Below are 19,248 nucleotides of genomic sequence, written 5' to 3'. Positions count from 1 at the left end.
ATTTCCTTGCATGATGAGAACTATCATTTTACCAGAAAGAGAGTTTCTAATAAAATCTCTTTTAAAGGAAGGCCACTAATATAACCTTCAAAAAACAAATAAACAGAGATGAAATGATACAAGCATAAGAATGGTAGACAGAATAAATAAATACATTCAGTTAATATTTTGATTTGTACCTTTCAAGACAACACAAAACAGAATAGCATGTAAGGGTAAACCTTCCTTTAGATTACAAGGGGAACCTCTTTTTCGCTAAGACCCTTATAACTCTAAACAATAGAAATTACCTGTCTTTTTGGTCTTTTGTATGGGCACAAAGCTAATCAGCACTTCTTCATGGAGAGAATTTTTTATAGTCTTTTGACTTAAAGCACATGACACCTAACAAACACACTCTTTTTGGCTAAAAGGAGACACTAAAAAGCATGAATACAACATAATAATTGAACTGAATTCATAAACACAAGATATTATGAAATAAACAAAAAGATTACATAAAGCTACAACAGATAAATAAAAATTTCATGACCAAACAATGAAAATTATAACAGTTACTAAAGCAAACTGTTAAAGCTCGTACTTGCACAAAAAGTAAGCTCTAAATACAAAATTGTATGAAGAAAAACATCTAAGACATTGAAATACTTATTTTGTCTATAAACACATCAAAACTCAAGATATACTTTCTAGAAGGCCAACTAAAAATAGCAATGCTCCAAAAAAAAAATGGCTAAAAATAACCAGTTTGGAATGCCTCAGGTCGTCTAAAGAAGTTAGGAATTCTACCAGAAAATTAGTAAACCCCAACACAATCTTCATGATTTGAATCTGATTTCTTACTGAAAGTGGACCTACAAACCCTAGGCATCTTGAATGAATGAATTAGAATATTTTAAAAATGTCCACGAGGCTACCAATCTATGAGGACACTTTCATCTTCTTTTCTATGTCAGCCCACTTGTTATGAATCTACATCAAAAAATTAGTTGTTTTGTGTGGTCTTGTTTCCGCAACAAGCTGATGCAAAGGGCCCTCCTTCAAATTGTCCTCTGTTTGTGCCAAGATATCCTGGTACAATTGCACACTCAAAAATGAAGTGTCATTTCATTTCAACACACCCTTTACTGCTGAAGATGCACTTTATTTCTTCCCATACCTCCTTGGGTACCATCCAAGTACCTGTGTCACACCTCAGATGATGGGATCCTATTCTCAACTGCGCCACTAGCAACCTATTTTTACCCTACATGTACATGTCCACTTGTAGGTAATCTTTAACCTCATGACACCACGTGGGAGTTGAGCTCTTTCACATGGTGGGTCTTTTTCTTCCCCGTTTGTTTTGTCCACATGGCAGCCTTAAATTTTTGCAGCACAAGCCTTTTTTATCTCTTCATTGATGTTGGGGCATTTTAGTATGTCAACGTCCCACTTATTTAGCCATTTTTCATTCTGCTTCATCCACATTTTCTTTCTTCAGTCTAATCCCTCTTCAACCACAAACTTGGCCCAGTGTTGTGTGTAGCAAATGAATACCCGCAAAAGCTTCCATCGGAATATCCCTGCTTCAGCCAATAGATCGCGTATGGTATTGTTGATTTGACTTTAAGGTCGGTAGTGATAAGGAGTTTTTGTATTCTTTCTATTTGCTTCCATTTGTGGTTGGATAGGCTGCTCCCCCAAACCTCACAACCATATAGCACAACCGGACTGATTTCCAACCCCAAAGTTTTGTCTATATTTTTAAAAAGCTTGCAAAGCTTAGTGTTTTGTTACCCTGTTAAATTAATATTGTATTGTTTAGTAAGATGGTCATGTAAGTGACTTTCTTTTAAGTTAGTTTTTAGTAAATTTCTGTTCTTTAAATTGTTTAGATAGTTTAGTAACTCTCTATTCTATCCTTAGTTCTCAATTGTTAACATTATCAAAAGATCTTATAATTGCTTATTTAAGGAGTATTCCTCTCCATTGTTTGGGAAAGATCTTCTTGTAACTCCTCATTTAAGGAGTACTACTCTCCTATGTTTAATGAATATCAATCAATTATCATTTCAAACCTTAGACCTCATCAAAGATAAAACCTCGTATGTCTATCCTTAGAACAGTCTTTCTTGACAATAATTTGATCACAAAGGGATCTCATGAAGAATAAAAGACTAATCTCAACCTTAACAATCCTATGTCACCTGCAACCAACCATTAAAGATGATGGATGCTACTAAAGCAGCTTCAAATGCTTGAAAACCCATCCAAAACATTTGACGCAATCCTTCCATTGGTGACAAAGATCATGCTTAATATAATTATTGTCAATTTTAGCTTTTGACAAAAACTTGACACAGGGATGAAACAGCACAGCAAGTTCTTTTCATGCAATTGACATTTTTGGTGTTTTCAACTATTGACATCCTAGTGCCATGGCACACTTATGGTCTAGCCTGTCAATTTTGACAATTTTAGCTGCATTTTAGCAAGCTGGCATATTATCATGCTCCAATACACTGGAGTGCTACTTTTTCACTTAAACATCTTTTTTGGCAACCTAGAGTGCTGGAACACTCCAATTCATGTACTTCACACCACAGTAGTGCCATTTTTTTCACTTAAAGTTAAAACCATTTTGTTGGCAATCTAGTGTATAGGCACACTCAACACCACTTGAGTCCCACTTTCTTGCCCTTGAAACTCGTTTCCGGAAGGCTAATGAAGCAAAGCACACAAACTTTTCACATTGTAGACAGCTCAAAGAATAATGAGTATGACGGATAAAATGTGAAATCAGATAGCTTTGTTTTAGCAATGGGAATGTTCTTGGAGCTGAAGAATAGAGACTTCATTTTAAGCACAAAATTCAAAAGTTAAATTTTACTTTGGAAATTTCTGTTACATTTATTTTCCCAGTTTGCTTATTTAATACCATTAGTGTAGATATCTTAAATAAATCTATCTGAAGAAATGCCAATAGATATCCATTATAAAATGATTAAAATTTAATTTACTACATCTAAAAATATTTATATTCCCTTATATCTCTATTTATTTTTTGCACTTAGTTAAGTTTTTTATTTTAATTTCTTAAAAAAGGATTGTTTATATCTCCAAAGTTTATCGCTTTAGCAAATATTTTATATAGTGTTTATTAATTATTTTTTAAAATATACACTATTTATAATTAGTATTAAGATTTTGACATGTAGATGGTTGTCAAATTTAACCTAAAAAGATAAATGTTAACATTAACACAATCACACCATCCAACTTCACCCTTTCTGCCATTGTAGAATGTCTATCGGCATTAAAAAGGCAATTGACATCATGCCGGAAAAAATCTGGGTCTACGGTCCCAACTCACTCAACAAAGCATCTTTAGCCCCAAAAAAATAACAAAATGATGCAAATCTGACCTAGCAAATGGGATCCCAACAAATGCAGACAATCAGAAAAAATATTATAAGCTGCATTTGCAAGATCTTCCTAAAGTTTTGATTTATTTGACATGGAAGAAAAATAAACAATTCCATAAATTCTACTAAACAAAGCAGCATAAATGACCATGTGTAAACACTCAGTCACATGTATAATGGAGGACTAATGGGTTATAAATAAAAGAGAAAAAGTACAAGTACACACCACCTCCGTACATAGTGCCAAGGCTGCTCACTCCAGATAATACACCAAAGGAATTTATAGAAGAAGTCACTGCACAACCAAATGCATAGACAAAAGAAATAGTTGATTTCGTATCTTGTAGAATAAAAATTAAACCAAACAAATAAGAGATTCATATAGCTTTTTCAAAAAAATTAAAATTTGAGAAATATAAAGGTAGAAGTTGAACTGTATGATAGAATTATCTACTATTACACAAATCCACAGCTATTCTACAGTCAGCGATATCTAACCCAAATCAGGCAAATCTCGGGGATATTGTTTTAGATAAAATAAAATTCCTATAGGCTAGAGTTGTGTGCTTGCATCAATGACTCTGTCAAAAGCTTTTGTCTATTATAAAATTCACAAAGGATTATTTGTCTTAAATTAAAACAATATTCCTACATCCGTTTGCTTTAATGTACCATAACATTCACAAAGGTGTATATATAAGCACAAATAAGCTTCTTTGTGGAGTAAAAAAGTATGTGATTTTGCTTCCAGTCATACAATGTCTAAGTTCTTCAGAAGAGATTTGAAATTTAGAATTTGAAGGAAACAGGTGAACAGTTGAAAAACTGGAAAACACTGAAAGTGAATAAAGTGGATATTACCTTAATATGAAGGATGGGAAGACATTGAAATTGGTTTGCAAATCATAATGTTATAGATATGAGTCCTAAATATTCACGCTTTCCACCGTTCTGTAGGCCTGTGTGTGCATTGCAACTCCAGAACATCGTAAGGAAATCCATGCTAGCACCATAATATAGATTTGACTCGAAGATTTCTGTTAATACCCTTGTGTGTGTGTGTGCGCGCGCTACATGAATGCCAATACCATCATGGCGCCTGATTTCAGTTTCAATTAGTAGCATCATCTAAGATGGGGATTCGCTACTGAAATTTGTAACATAGCATTTCGATACGCCTGCAAATTCCGCCAGAAAAGTGCATAGGGGTTTTTTTGAATGACAGCTTAAAATTTACAGCACATAATCACTTTTCAATTAAGGGCTTTCTATCTTACATTTCTGAACATGCAAAATGACTGCGAATGAAACAGTAGGTGAGTGATAACTAGTGTTGTGCCGCCGTAGAGCCATATTTTCTCTTGGCGGAACATTCCCCGCCCAATGTACACTGCCCTTAATATCCCCTATATCGCTGAATACTATACCCTTATGAAAATGTTGCAGAGACACGAGTGGAATAGACTCTTTAGTTCCATAGTGCAATATAAAACAAGGTGCCATTAATCATAATTTCGCCACACCAATCAGATGCATACGGCTTTGACATTCATAATAAATCCATATGAAAATGTTGCAGAGTCATTGACAGTAGAAATATTGTGTAAAGTATACTATTGTAGGACAAAATTGTTGCATGGTCAAAAAATCTTACCTGCAGTGCTCCCTATAAACTTGCACTTCCTTTATAAACCACGTTATAGAGAACTACCAGAATCACACTCTTCTTCAACGCAGATGCAAGAAGCTGGTAGAATCGCACTCTTCGTCCAATTTCTCAACAGATGGGTAACTGTCAATGAGCTTCTCGTGCTATTTTTAGCCATCATTTTTAAAAATAGAGAAATCTGTATTTTTTTTTAAATCTGTATCTATCATTTGAACTTTCTTTAAATTTCATCTAAAAGTTTCTACCGTTGACTTTTATTGAAGGATTCTCTTTATTTATTTGATTCTTAAATTAAAAATATAATTAAAATATAGTATTTAATTATATAATATATAATCTGTTTTTTTATCATAGCAATAGAGGACATGAAGAGGAGAGAAAACAATCTAAGAGAGCAAACAGAGGCGGCCAAATCTTAGATACAAGTGGTAAATGGAGCACCGGCAAAGGAACAAAATGAAACTATAGAGAAACAAATTAGGAAACATTTAATGGAAGAAAAAGATAAACAAGAGAAAGCTACGAATTTCATAATCAAAGGATCAAAAGACTTTAGAGGCCGTTTGTTTGCTGGAATTAACCTGGAATAGGGAAACAGGAATAGGAAAATTGGAATAAATCTATTCCAATTTTGGTCCAATGCAAGAATAAATCTAATTCCAAAAAATACTTGGAATTCGATTTATTCTCATTTTGGGCCAAAATTGGAATAGATTTATTCCAATTTTCCTATTCCCGTTTCCCTATTCCAAGTTAATTCCAGCAAACAAACAGGCCCTCAGAGAAGAAGAAAGAACTGACATATTAGTAAGAGACTTTTTGGAGGACCAAATGAGATGGACAGGCAGTTGGGATAGGTAGGAAGCAAAAAAATGGCAAACCCCGAAATGTACAAGTCACGCTAAAGAATACAAAAGAAAAAAATACAATTCTTAAAAAGAGAGGAATGTTAAAAGGCACACAGTTCTATCTAAGTGAGGATCTAATGTTTGCACGACAAGAAGATCGAAGAAAGGAATAGACAAAGGTAAAGGCAGCAAGAGAAAAGGGTTTTTGGGTGGGGCTAATAAATGGCAAAGCTCAAATCAATGATATACCTATACATAATAAATAGGGATGTAGGCCCCCCGAAAATCTATACAGGTGATGAGTTGGAAATGTAGAGGTTTTCCATGAAGAAGAGGATCAGGTTTGGGGCCAGTAGCTAAAGGGAAAGATGTCATTATACTCACAGAGACACATGAGCACGAGTGATTGAAGGTACAAGATTATGATGGGTATAACAAAGTCTCGATATGGAACAATGGATCAAAAATAGGTAATCAACAAGGGGAATTGTAGTATTAATCAAAGAGGAATGGGAAGACATTATAAAAGTGGAGAAAAAAGACCCAAACAAACAATTTATATGGTTGAAACTAGAGGAAAAGGGTATTACAATTTGATTGGTAGAGTGCTATTTCACTCCAAAAAACTCCAAGTTATATAAAAAGAATGGTTTTGACAATGAGGACCCTTATGCTACACTAAAGAAAGACATCTTGAACTTCAATTCTTTGGGGGAGATAGTTTTAATGGGAGACTTCAATGCAAGGACAGTGAATAATCAAACAATTCAATTTGGCAGCAAGGACGGAGGAGAGGTCAATCCTATTTGGTTAGAAGAAGATACAGATCATGCATGGAAAAGGGTCTCACAAGATGGGCAAGGAAATGTGTCCCACTTTGGGGTTGAATTGTTAGGTCTTTGGAGCTTACACGACTTGATCTTATGTAATAGTATGGCAAAATGGTCGGGGTCAAGAGATATCATGTGTAAAACATACAATGGTCACAACATGGTAGACTATGTCCTTCGTTCTCAAGCTTCCACATCTAGAATTCTGGATTTTCAGATTGGGAAATGTCCTATTGAGCTAAAATCTGACCATGTGTTGTTTTTCATAACCTTGGATATTCACAACTATAAATTGCAGGAATCAAACTATGCCACCTTGATCAAGAACAATAATGCTCAAGGGAAAATTATCATGAACCAAGAAAACCAAGAAATTTTCGTGGTTGCCTTAAAGTATCATCTTCAAATAGCAAGAGAAGATCACTCGCACAAGGGAAAAAGAGAGCATGAAAAACGGATTTGCAACAACTAGCTTGTTCCTTTAATTCACAAGGCAGTAGAGGCTTGTAAAAAATCTCAATTCAGGAAAAGGGGCAGCAACACTTTCCCATCCAATCCATGGTATGATGAAAAGTGCAAGGTAGAAAATAAAATGATCAAAGAAAATGAATCAAACACGGAAAAGAAAATAACCTATATGAACTTGATAAAAGCAAAAAAGTAGAGATTTGTTACTGCAAGATGGAAGGAGCTTATCTCTTTGGGAAAACTCAATCCTAAGAGATTTTGGAGCGAGATCCAACAAAAGAGGCTGCCAATATAAAACAATATCACAAACAATCAATGGTTAGCATATGCAAAATTACTTTATGAGCAAATTGAAGATAGAAACATCCCCCCACAATCAACACTTCTATTGAGCTTTTTTCAGTGAAGGATATTAAGTAGGGAATAAAGAATCTAGCAAGTAACAAAGCAAAAGACATTGATGACCTGCAAGCTGAAACTTTGAAGTGGGGCATGGAACTTCTTGCCCCCCACATTCAAAATATTTTCAACAAAGTGAATCAAAATGGTTTTCCGACAAGCTGGACTACTAGTGTAATTATACCTATCCATAAGAGTGGTGATATCAAAAATCCCTCTTGTTGGAAATATAGTATACACTAGGTGACTAAGAGGAGGGGGGGTGAATTAAGAACCAATATATAACTTATACTTTAATTCACCAATTAAACCTTCACAATATAATCTAATTTAATTGCATGCAGGAAAGACTACAAGCAATAAAACATTCATAACACTTGACATAATATTTGGTGACCTAGAAACCTTCCAAATAGAAAGTAAAACTAGGGTGGGGATGATACCCACAAGCTTTATTAATGCAATATAAAGTTAGCTTGTTAAAGCTTACAATTGATCACTTCGGGTGATCTACACTGTTAGGAGCAACAAGTAATGTTAAGTCCACCTTGTGAAAGGATTTATACAATACAATTAAGTATGCACTTGGTTAGAAGATTTGGAAAAGACTGTTAAGTCTACCTTGTTAAAGGATTTGACTAATGCACCTGTTAGGATGAACCAATAGTAGATCTTTGATCTGCAACTTGGTTTGTTGAGAGGTTCCTCTGATGTATAATGATCACCTTGATGTAATAGATAAAACCCTACTTTTCCTTACACTACTTGTAGCCTTCTTCTAATTCACACTCATGCTTCTTCTTACTTGTTACATACTATCATTTGGATTGATAAGATGTACTACATATATACCAATCCAATTAATTACCTTCTAGAGTTGGCTACAACACCAAATTCAATAATCTTCACCAACTCAACTCATTGCTGAAACTCGAGTTCAAAAGACCACTCGAGTGATATTCTAATACTTGGCAACACTATCAACTCGAAAAGCTCTAGCACTTGGTCGACACTGGTGCACGATTGACATTGATCACTCAGGAGTAGCACAAACTCTGTTAGCACTTGGTGACTTGGTGAACACTGAAGAACTTGGTAGATAGTGAAGGGCTCGGTTAACACTACAGTTTGGTCAACACTACCTCATTATGCTTTGTTAACACTGCCAGCTTGGTAGATATTGATAAGCTTGGTTATCACTACAAAGCTCGATTAAGACTACCAAGTTTGATTAACACTACATCCTACATGGTTTGCACTAATAAGTTCGATAGACTCTGCGAAGCTCGGCAGACTTTGTGAAGCTCGGCATGCACTGCTATTTGAATGTGAAGCTTGGTAGCAACTATAAAGATTGATATATACTAATTGTTGTATGAGAAGCTCTGTAGCAATTGTAAATCTCAGTATACATTGTTAGCTATATGAGAAGCTCGGTAGCACCTGTAAAGCTCAGTAGCAATGTAATCAATCAATCTGATTAAGTGTTTAGTCGCTAACTGACAAATGATTTGACCATAAGGTCAACAATCTCCCCCTTTGGCATTAGTGACAAAAACACTTATCATGCCAAAATATTAAATACTATAAAATATAAGTCAAAACTCCCCCTATCCATATGCTTGGGTCTGTAACTTGGTTTTGACTATTATGCTTGACAACTCGGTAAACTGTGACTCTGTTTTTTATTTTTTTCAAAATTATTTTTATACATGAATTCCTTCTTTGAATATACATCTTCTTTTCTATACATATATTTCCCCCTTTGATGTTCCTTCCTTGTATATGATAATACCATTTTTCCTCTTGATCTTGACACAAATGCCAAAACTACATTTTTACAAGGTAACATCAAAATGTGAAAGTAAATCACTATGTACCTTCAAAATTATGGACATGGTTTTGTTACAATTTTCTTGCAAAACTTTTGAACTGTGCAATGTTATATACACTTTAGCTAACATCCATGTTGGGAATTGACATACTCTGTAATCTGGCCCTTATTCTGGCTTCTTCCCTCAACAATTTTGCATGTAGATCTGTCAAGTACCTAATCTTCATTGAATGTGCAGAGCTAGTGGTAGGGTCAAGTGACAACTGATGTGCACTTGTCTTTAAATCAACATCTATCTTAGACAACTTTTCCTTTATTTCTTTGGTGAAATTTGACGTATCACTCAACTTAACAAATAAAGAAACAATAGTATTTGTATCACCTAATCTAGTAGTGTGACATGAATACTAACTATTGAATGAGAGTATTAATAAAACTAAAGTAGTTAACACTTAAGATAGGACTGATGGTTATCATCATAAAAGGAAGCAAACCAAGAATGGTAGGCTCCTTATGGTGTAACCCATGATGAAGAGGATGTGTACTTGATAGATGGATATGTGTGCTCACGATTGTGCTCAAGCTTCAAGTGAATGGGTGATTACCAAGTGTGTGCATGGAAGATGGTTTCAACAATGGAGGTATGGAGGGATTTCAACATTATGATGGTATTTTGGTAGTTTTTAGGCTCTCAAAATAGCATTATAACATTGCATGAAAGGTGGATGATTTTTGTGAAGGGAGAGGGTTTCATTTATAGGCCAAGGGGTAGAGAGATGGATGGTCAAGATACAAGGATGAAAAAGTAGTGAGGGAGGGTCAAGAAGCACTCAAAAGGGAGCGCATGGATTGTGCTTGTTTAGAGCCAATAGGGAAGTGACACTTGTCACAAGGAGGGTGAGTGTGAGAGGATAGGATAAGGGTTGGTCAAGGGAGTAAAGAGGGAGGTTGAGAATGTAAGAAGCATGTAAGAGTCATAAAGGGGGATGTAAGAGTCATAAATGTTGGAGGGTGAGGGGAGGAGATATTTTAACTTTAGCTCAGGTTAGCAAGTCTTAACCCTTTCTTAAAGTTGTGCACATGTTTAGTAGGGGGATTAGGATTAGCTTAGAAAGGGGGTTAGGAGGGCAAGTGGTTTAGTTTTGATGGGATGGGTTAGTTAGGTGGCTAAGTGAGGTTAGTATGGGTGAATGGGTTGAATTAGGGGTAAAGGTTAGGTTTATGGATGTTTTTAGGAGTCTAGATATTTTATTAAATGATTTATTTAATAAAATGGGGATATGAGATTAAATTAAATAGATTTGAGGATTTATTTAATTTAATAGAGGGATAGGGATTTAATTGATAAATTGATTTTGGGTTATCATTTGATTTTATCAATTGGACTATAGTTAATTTAATTAATTAATTAACTAGGGGATGACGATTAATTAATTAAATAGTAAATATTTAATCAATAATGTCCTAGGAGATAACTAAATACGATTACCTAGTGGTGTAATTAGATTTAGGTGTCTACAATAGTTACATAATTCTCAAAATTAGAAAGAATGGTGGACAATTCCACTTGATCAATATCAATTTTCTAATTCACCTTCTCCAAAACTTTGTCTTCAAATTTCTTCTCTGCCCTTTGCAAAAGTTTTTCCTGTCCACTCAATTCCTCATTAATCTTGTGAACAATATCAACAAGTTGATCCAAAATTGGTTGTTTCTCATCAACCTCTATACCTAGTGCAACAACAAATATACCCTTAATATCTTCAAGCACTTGATTTGTCTTCTTCCTTTATTCTCTGAGCTTTTGTTGCCTTGCCCTTTTCTTCCATAACTCACCAAGGGTGTCCATTTGATCAGGAGTTAGATTGGAAAGATCCCAATCTGGTATAACAATACCCTCCTCTAGATCAATTTCATCATTAGAGGCTTCTTCCTCTTTACCCTTTTCCTTTTGAACAGTAAAAGGAATAATCTCCTTTCTTTTGCTCAAATTTTCAGTGCCCAGTTGAGGCTTAACCTCAACTATCATTCCACTTGCAATAGTAGAAACAACATTTCTCAATGGAGAAATAACAGTAATAATAGGAGAACTTAGTATTTCATGCTAAGACTTTGTCTGGTTTGTTGTTGAGAGAAGGGGAGCCTACTGCTTGGTAGATGAAGTGATGTAAACAACACTCATCATTGCACTTGGTAGAGTTGCTCCAATAGTCAATTAGGTGCTTGGTGAAACAATGTTTACTCCAATTGACTTAGTAGTAGCCTTCTCTGGGCTAGATGGTAGTAAGGCTTTTCTCATAGAGAAAGGGAGGGAGACCATTACCTCTACTGCTATCTTTTTAGGATCTGAGTCTTGAATACTCTATATTTCAAGAAGATCTCCACTTGTTGATTGATCCTCTTCATCTTCTTCATCATTACTCTCTTCCTCAACAATATCTATCTCCTCATTATCTTTTTCCTCACCATCTTTCTCCTCATCATCCTTATCATCAATTTGCACAACCTCCTCAATAGGCTTATGTAATCCATATAATTTTTTCCATGCAATTTTGTTGAATTTCACAAATGATTCAATATCTTTTGACAGAATTAGGAATGCATTGAACCTAGGGGTTAGCTTTTATTCATTCTTCTTCAATGATTCCTTCACTTCCTTAATAGAAAGATTTGTCATAAGTTGTCTCAAGGTTTGTTCATTGATGTCCTTGGCAACATTGATTGCATTTTCCCGTTGATGTGAAATAGTCTTCAATAGGGTATCATGAACTCGAGTCTTTAATTCATCAGGAGAGTAATTCCACTTGGCCACTAAGGCTTCTTCTATTTGCTTATGTTCTTCCTTAGTCCTTGTTTCATACTTTAAAAACCTGAAATTAGACATACCTCATTCATCTTTTAATCTTTTCAGTCTTTGTTCAAAGGTGGAGGTAGACCTTTTGAATGTGACTTGCTGCTCTTCTTCTTCATCGTCATCTTCATCATCCTGCAATTCGAGCTTCTTTTTGGATTTTGCAGGTCTCCTTGTGAATATTGTAGGGGAAGACTTTGCAGCCCTTGTGATTGTAACCTTCCTCTTTTTCTTAGGAGGCTCTACTTCTTCTGCCTGTTCTTCTTCTCCATGCTCCTCTTCTCCTTCCTCTTCTTCTATGTCATCTCCCTTACCTTATGTCAGTAGAAGAGAGGAGCTAGATTTCTCGTTGTCCTTCAAAATCTTTTCCACCTTCTTTCTTCCTCTCTCTAGGGCTTGAGAAAATTTGATTTCCAAAGAAATCTTGGCCTTGGCTTCTTCATAGGTACTAAAGTATGGTGCCCTAGGGTCCACTGGCTCATTTACAAGAGCCTAAAATATGTCTCTTATATCATCAATATTCACCTCATATCCAAGAGGTTTTACCCATGCTACCCTTGGCTTAACTACCTGTATATGCACCTTGTCATAGTCCACAAGGAAGCATATATCTTGTTGTAATCATCAACTAGTTGTTTAGGAATTCTGAACCTACTTTGCATTCTCTCCTTGAATGTCTCAAAGTATGCATCCATGATGCCCTAAAAAATTTCTCCCATTTTAACTATAAACTCATTTATTTGATATACAATGGGTCTATCCTTCTTCCATTCCATAGTGCCTTTGGAAGGGAAAAACTTTTGAACATAAAAGAATAGACAAGTCAAGAGTGATCCAAACTTACACGGATTATTCTTTGACATTCGGATGCTCTCCATGTTTTTGCCTAGTTGATTCAGCTGCAACTCGAGGAGGTCAAAAGACATATTTTTTACCACTTTGAATGCTAAGTCAACAGCTTCACAAGAAACACAATTTAATCTATTGGAACTATAGATTTTGTGTGTAATTACATGTATCCCGAACTTAATTACCATGTTTGTGACTCCATTCAACTTCATACCTCTACCATCACACTCAGTAAGAGTCCTTAACCTAGGGTTTTGGTAGTCTTTTCCTTGTTGAGCATAGGTAACCTTGTAATCCTATGTATCATCTTCTTCATGATTTGAATGGGTTGATCAAGCCATAATTGTATGTCATGGACTCGACTAAGAATAAACCTAATCCACTTTCCTTGAAAGTCCCTTAACATGTGTAAGATGTGGGTCAAACCCTTTGGTCCAAATTCGTGTGCTCAGGTTTCAAACTTCCATCCACACACAACACTTTGTATGCCTAGTTTAACTCTAGGGTTCCTAATTCCTAAATTGAACAATGATACAACAACCAGATATCATGAATTAGGAGTACCTTTGGAGGAATTTGACATTGTGCTCCAACTGGGTCAAGTTCTTATGCAATTAATGGACACAATTTGAATGTCGGGGCTTCTTGATCAACACCTTGGATCAACATTTTTGAACCTTTCTTTACTTTGTTTCTGGAAGAAGACGTCATTTTGATTAGTGATATAAGGTTAACATGTCAACAACTCTGCTCTGAATTACTCAAGGGCTCAAAGATTCTCTTCACTCTTTGCTCTAATATTCACAGTGAAACAAAAACCTTTGATTTCTTCCTTTTAACCAAATTTAGTCTTTAAGTCACTATTAATGTGTCGTACAATAGTTAACTCAGTGATAGCTTGTTCGACTTGACAGATTCCTTGAAAACTCGGTAAGAACTCCAAACTTGGTAGTCTCTTAAACTTACCATCTATATCCAAACTCAATTAGGTCATGCAACCTGACCTTGCTCGGTAAGGTCTTGTAACCTGACCTTGCTTGGTAAGGTCTAAGACATTATTCCAACTGTCATCTTAACTCGGTGATCCCAGTGCATTTGAAATGTTGATTTGGATCTTCTTGCTTGCTGACTGGAATTGATATGAGATATCTCCTTCTAAATCATATTTCCAGTAATCTCCATAGATAACTAGTTTGAAACAGTTGAGTGACCCAACTTATTGACTTGGGTGTCAACACTTTCATGATTTTGATTTGCATTATTTGGAGATTTCTTTACCCATTGCTGCCTCATTTGACTTCTTATATTGTCTGCCTTTGCTTTCTTTTCATCTTCAACTTTACCTCAATTCATGCAGTTTCAAGCTAAATGTCCAAGTTTTGTGCATACAAAACATCTCTTTCTAGGGTCTCTTTTCTTCATGTGAGTTCTCATGCAATTTTCACCAATGTGCCCATACTCACCACAATAGTGACATCTACACCATGTGTTATAATCCCAACCAAATATAGCTTTGATAATTTGTTCTGTTGGGTTCCATTTCTTAGTCTTGCATTTTAAGGATTTGTGCCCTTGTTTGTTGCAATTGAAACACTTTCCTTCAAACTTAGTTTTCTCTGTGCTTTCACTTTCTCTATGTCATGGCTTGTTACAACTATAACACTTTCTGTTGAATCTTGGTTTACCATTGCTCCAACACTTGTTTGATGTATGCCCTATTTTTCCAGAATGATTACATGTAGGAATTTTGTACTTTTGAGCTCCTTGTTGAGATTATTCACCTTCTTCTATGTGTCCTAATCTACCTTTGCCTTTGTGTATAAATTGCTTTTGCTCATTCAATTGATTCATGCTTTCTTGAGATTTCATCATCCTCTCATTGGTTTGCTTTTCTATGTTGAGATCATTATGCAATCTTTCACTCTCTTTTCTCAAGTTGATAAGCTCTTGATTTTCATCATTGAGTTGATCAATCAAATCTGTTTGTTGAAGAGATGGTTGATGAATTTCATTGTCCTTTTTTTTTCTATCTTTTTAGTTAGCAATATCTTTTCTTCTTTGGCATTGTCCTTTTGCTCCATATCTTCACACATTTTGACTGATTGAATTTCTTGTTCTCTTCTTAGCTTTTTGACATCTTCATGAAAAATAAGATTCTTTTCAAGTGGATCTTTGAATGTTGCATTAGCTTCATCTGAACTTTTGTCTTGGAAAATATCTTCAATTCTCTCTTCAATGTAGAGATTATCATTCAGTTGTGTTGCAAGATCCTTTCTTATTTTTAAGGATTAGGAAAGACACTCCTTCATTTTCTTGAATTGGTCCATGGCTAATTGCAGATCCAACTTTTCATTCTCTATAGCTTTCTCTAGTCTGTATACTTCCATTGCCTCTGATCTTTTCTCAAGCTGCTAAACTTCTGATGTGAGAGCCAAATTCTCTGATACCAATTGTTAGAAATATAGTATAGACTAGGTGACTGAGGAGGGGGGGGGAGGGTGAATCAAGAACCAATATAACTTGTACTTTGATTCACCATTTAAACCTTCATAATATAATCTAATCCAATTGCATACATGAAAGACTAAAAGCAATAAAATATTCATCACACTTAGACACAATATTTTGTGACCCAGAAACCTTCCAAATAGAAAGTAAAACTAGGGTGGGGATACCCACAAGCTTTATTATTGAAGTATAAAGTTATCATGTTAAAGCTTATAGTTGATCACTTTTGGTGATCTGCCCTATTAGGAGCAATAAGGACTGTTAGGTCCACCTTATGAAAGGATTTATACAATACAATTAAGTATGCACTCAATTAGGAGATTTGGAAAAGACTGTTAAGTCCACCTTGTTAAAGGATTTGATTGATGCACCTATTAGGATCTACTTTACATACTCTCATTTGGATTGATAAGATGTATTACATATATACCAATCCAATTAATTACCTTATGGAGTTGACTGCAACACCAAACTCAATAATTTTCACCAAGTTGAGTCATTCATAGAACTCAGGTTCAGAAGGCCACTCAGGTGATATTCTGATACCTAGCAACACTATCAACTTGACAAACTCTGGTACTCAGTTTACATTGGTGCATGGTTCACATTGATCGCTCAGGAGTAGCACGTACTCGATTAGCACTTGGCAACTTGGCGAACACTAAAGAGCTCAGTAGATACTAAAGGGCTTGATTGACACTACAGCTCGGTCAACACTATCTTCATTCTGCTTTGTTAACACTGCTAGCTTACTAGACACTAATAAGATTGTTTATCACTATAGAGCTTGGTTAACACTGTAGAGCTTAATTAACACTACATCCTACATGGTTTGCACTAATAAGCTTGGTAGACTCTGCAAAGCTTGGCAAACTCTATGAAGCTCGACATGCATTGCTATCTGAATATGAAGCTTCATAGCAATTGTAAAGCTTGGTAGCAACTATAATCAATCAACCTGATTAAGTGTTTAGTCACTAACTGACAAATGATTTCACCATAAGGTCAACACCTCTAACTACCATATGATTATGGTGATCCCACTTCTTGGTAAATTATTTGGGGGTATGATAGAGTGTACAATCAATAGCTAGGTAGAAAAATAAGAGAAGAGAGGAAAAGGGCAGGTTGGTTTCAGACCAAAATACTCCACCATCGACCATTGCATCACTCTTAGACACCTCATTGAGAAATTTTTGGATATTAAGGGCAAGAGGCTTTCTATTGCTTTGTTGATTTCAAAAAATCTTTTGACATGGTTCATAGAGAGAAACTTTGGAAATGTATGGAGGACCTCAAAGTACCAAATGAGCTTAGGGTAGTTGTTCATGGGCTCTATGAGTAGGTTAGAGCTAGAATCAAAACAAAAGATAGCACATCTGAATGGTTTGGCAATGATATTGGTGTGAAACAGGGTTGTCCAAAATTACCCACTTTATTTGGCTTATATATTAACAAGTTGGAGGATTGGATGAACAAAACTCTGGGAAGGGGAGTCCAAATTGCAAAGTACATGATTAAACTTCTTCACTATGCAGATGATATCATTTTAATATCTCAAACAAGCAAGGATCAAAGAGAACAATTGAGAACATTGGAGGGTTTTTACAAAGAAGTTGGGATGCAAGTGAACACTAGCAAGACTAAAATCATGATCTTCTCTCTCAAAAAGAAACAACAACAAGTTGATTTCCATTTAGAGGGAAATACTCTAGAGTTTGTGGCAGAATACAAGTACTTGGCAATATACTTTAACAACAAATTAACTGGGAAATTTGCAGAGCTAAGCAGATATAAGGAGGATGGAGGGCACCCCTTTTACTACAAAATAGGTTTAGATAGACAAAACTCTGGAATTAGAAAACCAAAAAAACTCTCTTTGGGTTGTTGGTCACATCGGTTGTGGTATATGGGTGTGAGGTTTGGGTGGGTAGCCTATCCAATCACAAGTGGAAGTAGATAGAAAGAATACAAAAGCACCTTATCATTACTACTCTTAAAGTCAAATTAACCATACCTTATGAGATCCTCTTAGTTGAAATAGGAATGATCCTAATGGAAGCCTCTGCAATTATTCGTTTGTTAAATTATTTAAACAAGGTTGAAAATATGAATGCTCAACATTGGCCCAAGAATGTGGTTAAAGAGAGAGTAGATTAGAGAAAGAAAACATGGATGAAGTAGAATGAAAAGTGGTTAAATAAGTGGGATATTGACATCCTAGAATGCCCCAACACAAATGAAGGGATAACAAGTTTTGTGCTGAAAAAATTTAAAACTACCATGTGGATGAAATAAATGGGGAAGAAAAAGACACATTATATCAAAGAGTTCAACCCAACATGGTGTCATGACACTGAAAAGACTACTTACAGGTGGACATGAAAGGTAAAAATAGGCTGCTAATAGCACAATTAAGAATGAGATTCCATCATCTGTGATGTGAGATAGGTAGATGGAAGGTACCCAAGGAGGCATGGGAAGAAAGAAAATGCATCTTCTATAGTAAAGGATGTGTCGAAACAGAATGACACTTTATCTATGAATGCATTGCATACCAAGATATCCAAGATCAATTTGAGGATAGATTGAAGGAAGGCCATCTACACCAAATCTTTACGGGAACTAATTTACACAAAATGGCTAGTTTTTTAAGGTAGATGCATAGCAAGTAGAATTAACTTGAAAATTACATGCATATGGTCCCATAGGCCAGTTGGCCTCGTGTATGTTATTAACATAGCTTCATTCATTCATACTATAATATAAAATATAAATATTGAAATTATGCAAAGAGTAGGGTTGTTCTAGAGTTAATATACAATCTATTTTTTATTATTAAAAATATATATCTTATAATATGAAATATAAATATTGAGATTGTGCAAGTAGGTTTGAATGCAAAGAGTAGAATAGCTCTATAACTTGCAAGTTTGAATTAGGGTTTCATAATCTCTATTATGACTTGACTTCAAAGTGCATCTAACATCTAGTGTAACTTATGTGTTTCAATTTCAAGGGTGGTAAGTGGGCATAAGTATTCTCAATATTTTGCTTTACATACTCTGTTCTTCAACTTCTTGATGTATTCTTCTCTTGTGTTTGTGTTTTTTGTTGATTAGTACTATCAGCTATGCATGAGCAGATGGATGAGGACTTTGACCCACATGTTGATTTGGATCTAAGTCAAAATTATTTGATGGGTCCACCCTAAGTCTATAAATATATTTCGAGAGGCTTTGGTTAGGGCTAAAATTTCTATCTTTGTCATTGCAAGGTTTGTTATTTGTGATAATGGACAAGTGCAATTGCACAATGATAAGGAAAGCATTCCTCTAATTTAGTTAAAACCATTTGCATTAGCCCTGATTAGGAAAGGATGACAATTGTTCCTAGAGAAACAAGGAGATTGAAGGATGTTGTCATTTTATTTGTTGTTGTCCATCCTATGAAAGTTCCATCTTGCAAAGTCATGAATGAGTGGATTTTTAATGCGTGGAATAAGAAATTTGAGATTTCTACTAACTTCTGCAAACATTTCAAAAAGGTTTATTTATGTTCTTCTTTAATAACCATGATGCTTAA

The 19,248-nt window shown here is 35.2% G+C and overlaps 1 protein-coding gene across 4 annotated transcripts in view; it reads right to left on the bottom strand.

The window, feature by feature from the left end:
* LOC149566639 (actin-related protein 4-like) overlaps nucleotides 1-5,276 on the bottom strand; it is a 233,136-nt gene extending 227,860 nt beyond the window's left edge. For 2 of the 4 annotated variants that reach the window (XR_016362264.1, XM_089819944.1), the window contains exons 1-2: nucleotides 5,062-5,215; nucleotides 3,634-3,702 (exon numbers count right to left, since the gene is read on the bottom strand). Coding sequence is in view for 3 of the 4 variants with exons in the window: in XM_089819944.1 (XP_089676070.1) it covers nucleotides 3,634-3,646 (13 nt within the window). In the remaining variant the exon portion in view is untranslated. Of the gene's footprint in view, nucleotides 1-3,633; nucleotides 3,703-5,061 lie in introns of all 4 variants that reach the window. The other 2 variants (XM_089819941.1, XM_089819942.1) reach the window with 2 other exon arrangements.
* Between the last annotated feature and the right edge of the window lie 13,972 nt (nucleotides 5,277-19,248).

The sequence above is a fragment of the Cupressus sempervirens genome, chromosome 3 (assembly GCF_028749045.1).
Source record: "Cupressus sempervirens isolate cs-2001-9-10 chromosome 3, ASM2874904v1, whole genome shotgun sequence".
Lineage (NCBI taxonomy): Eukaryota > Viridiplantae > Streptophyta > Pinopsida > Cupressales > Cupressaceae > Cupressus > Cupressus sempervirens.
The sequence above is the reverse complement of the archived record's forward strand: the minus strand, read 5'-3'. Positions and strand labels throughout refer to the sequence as shown.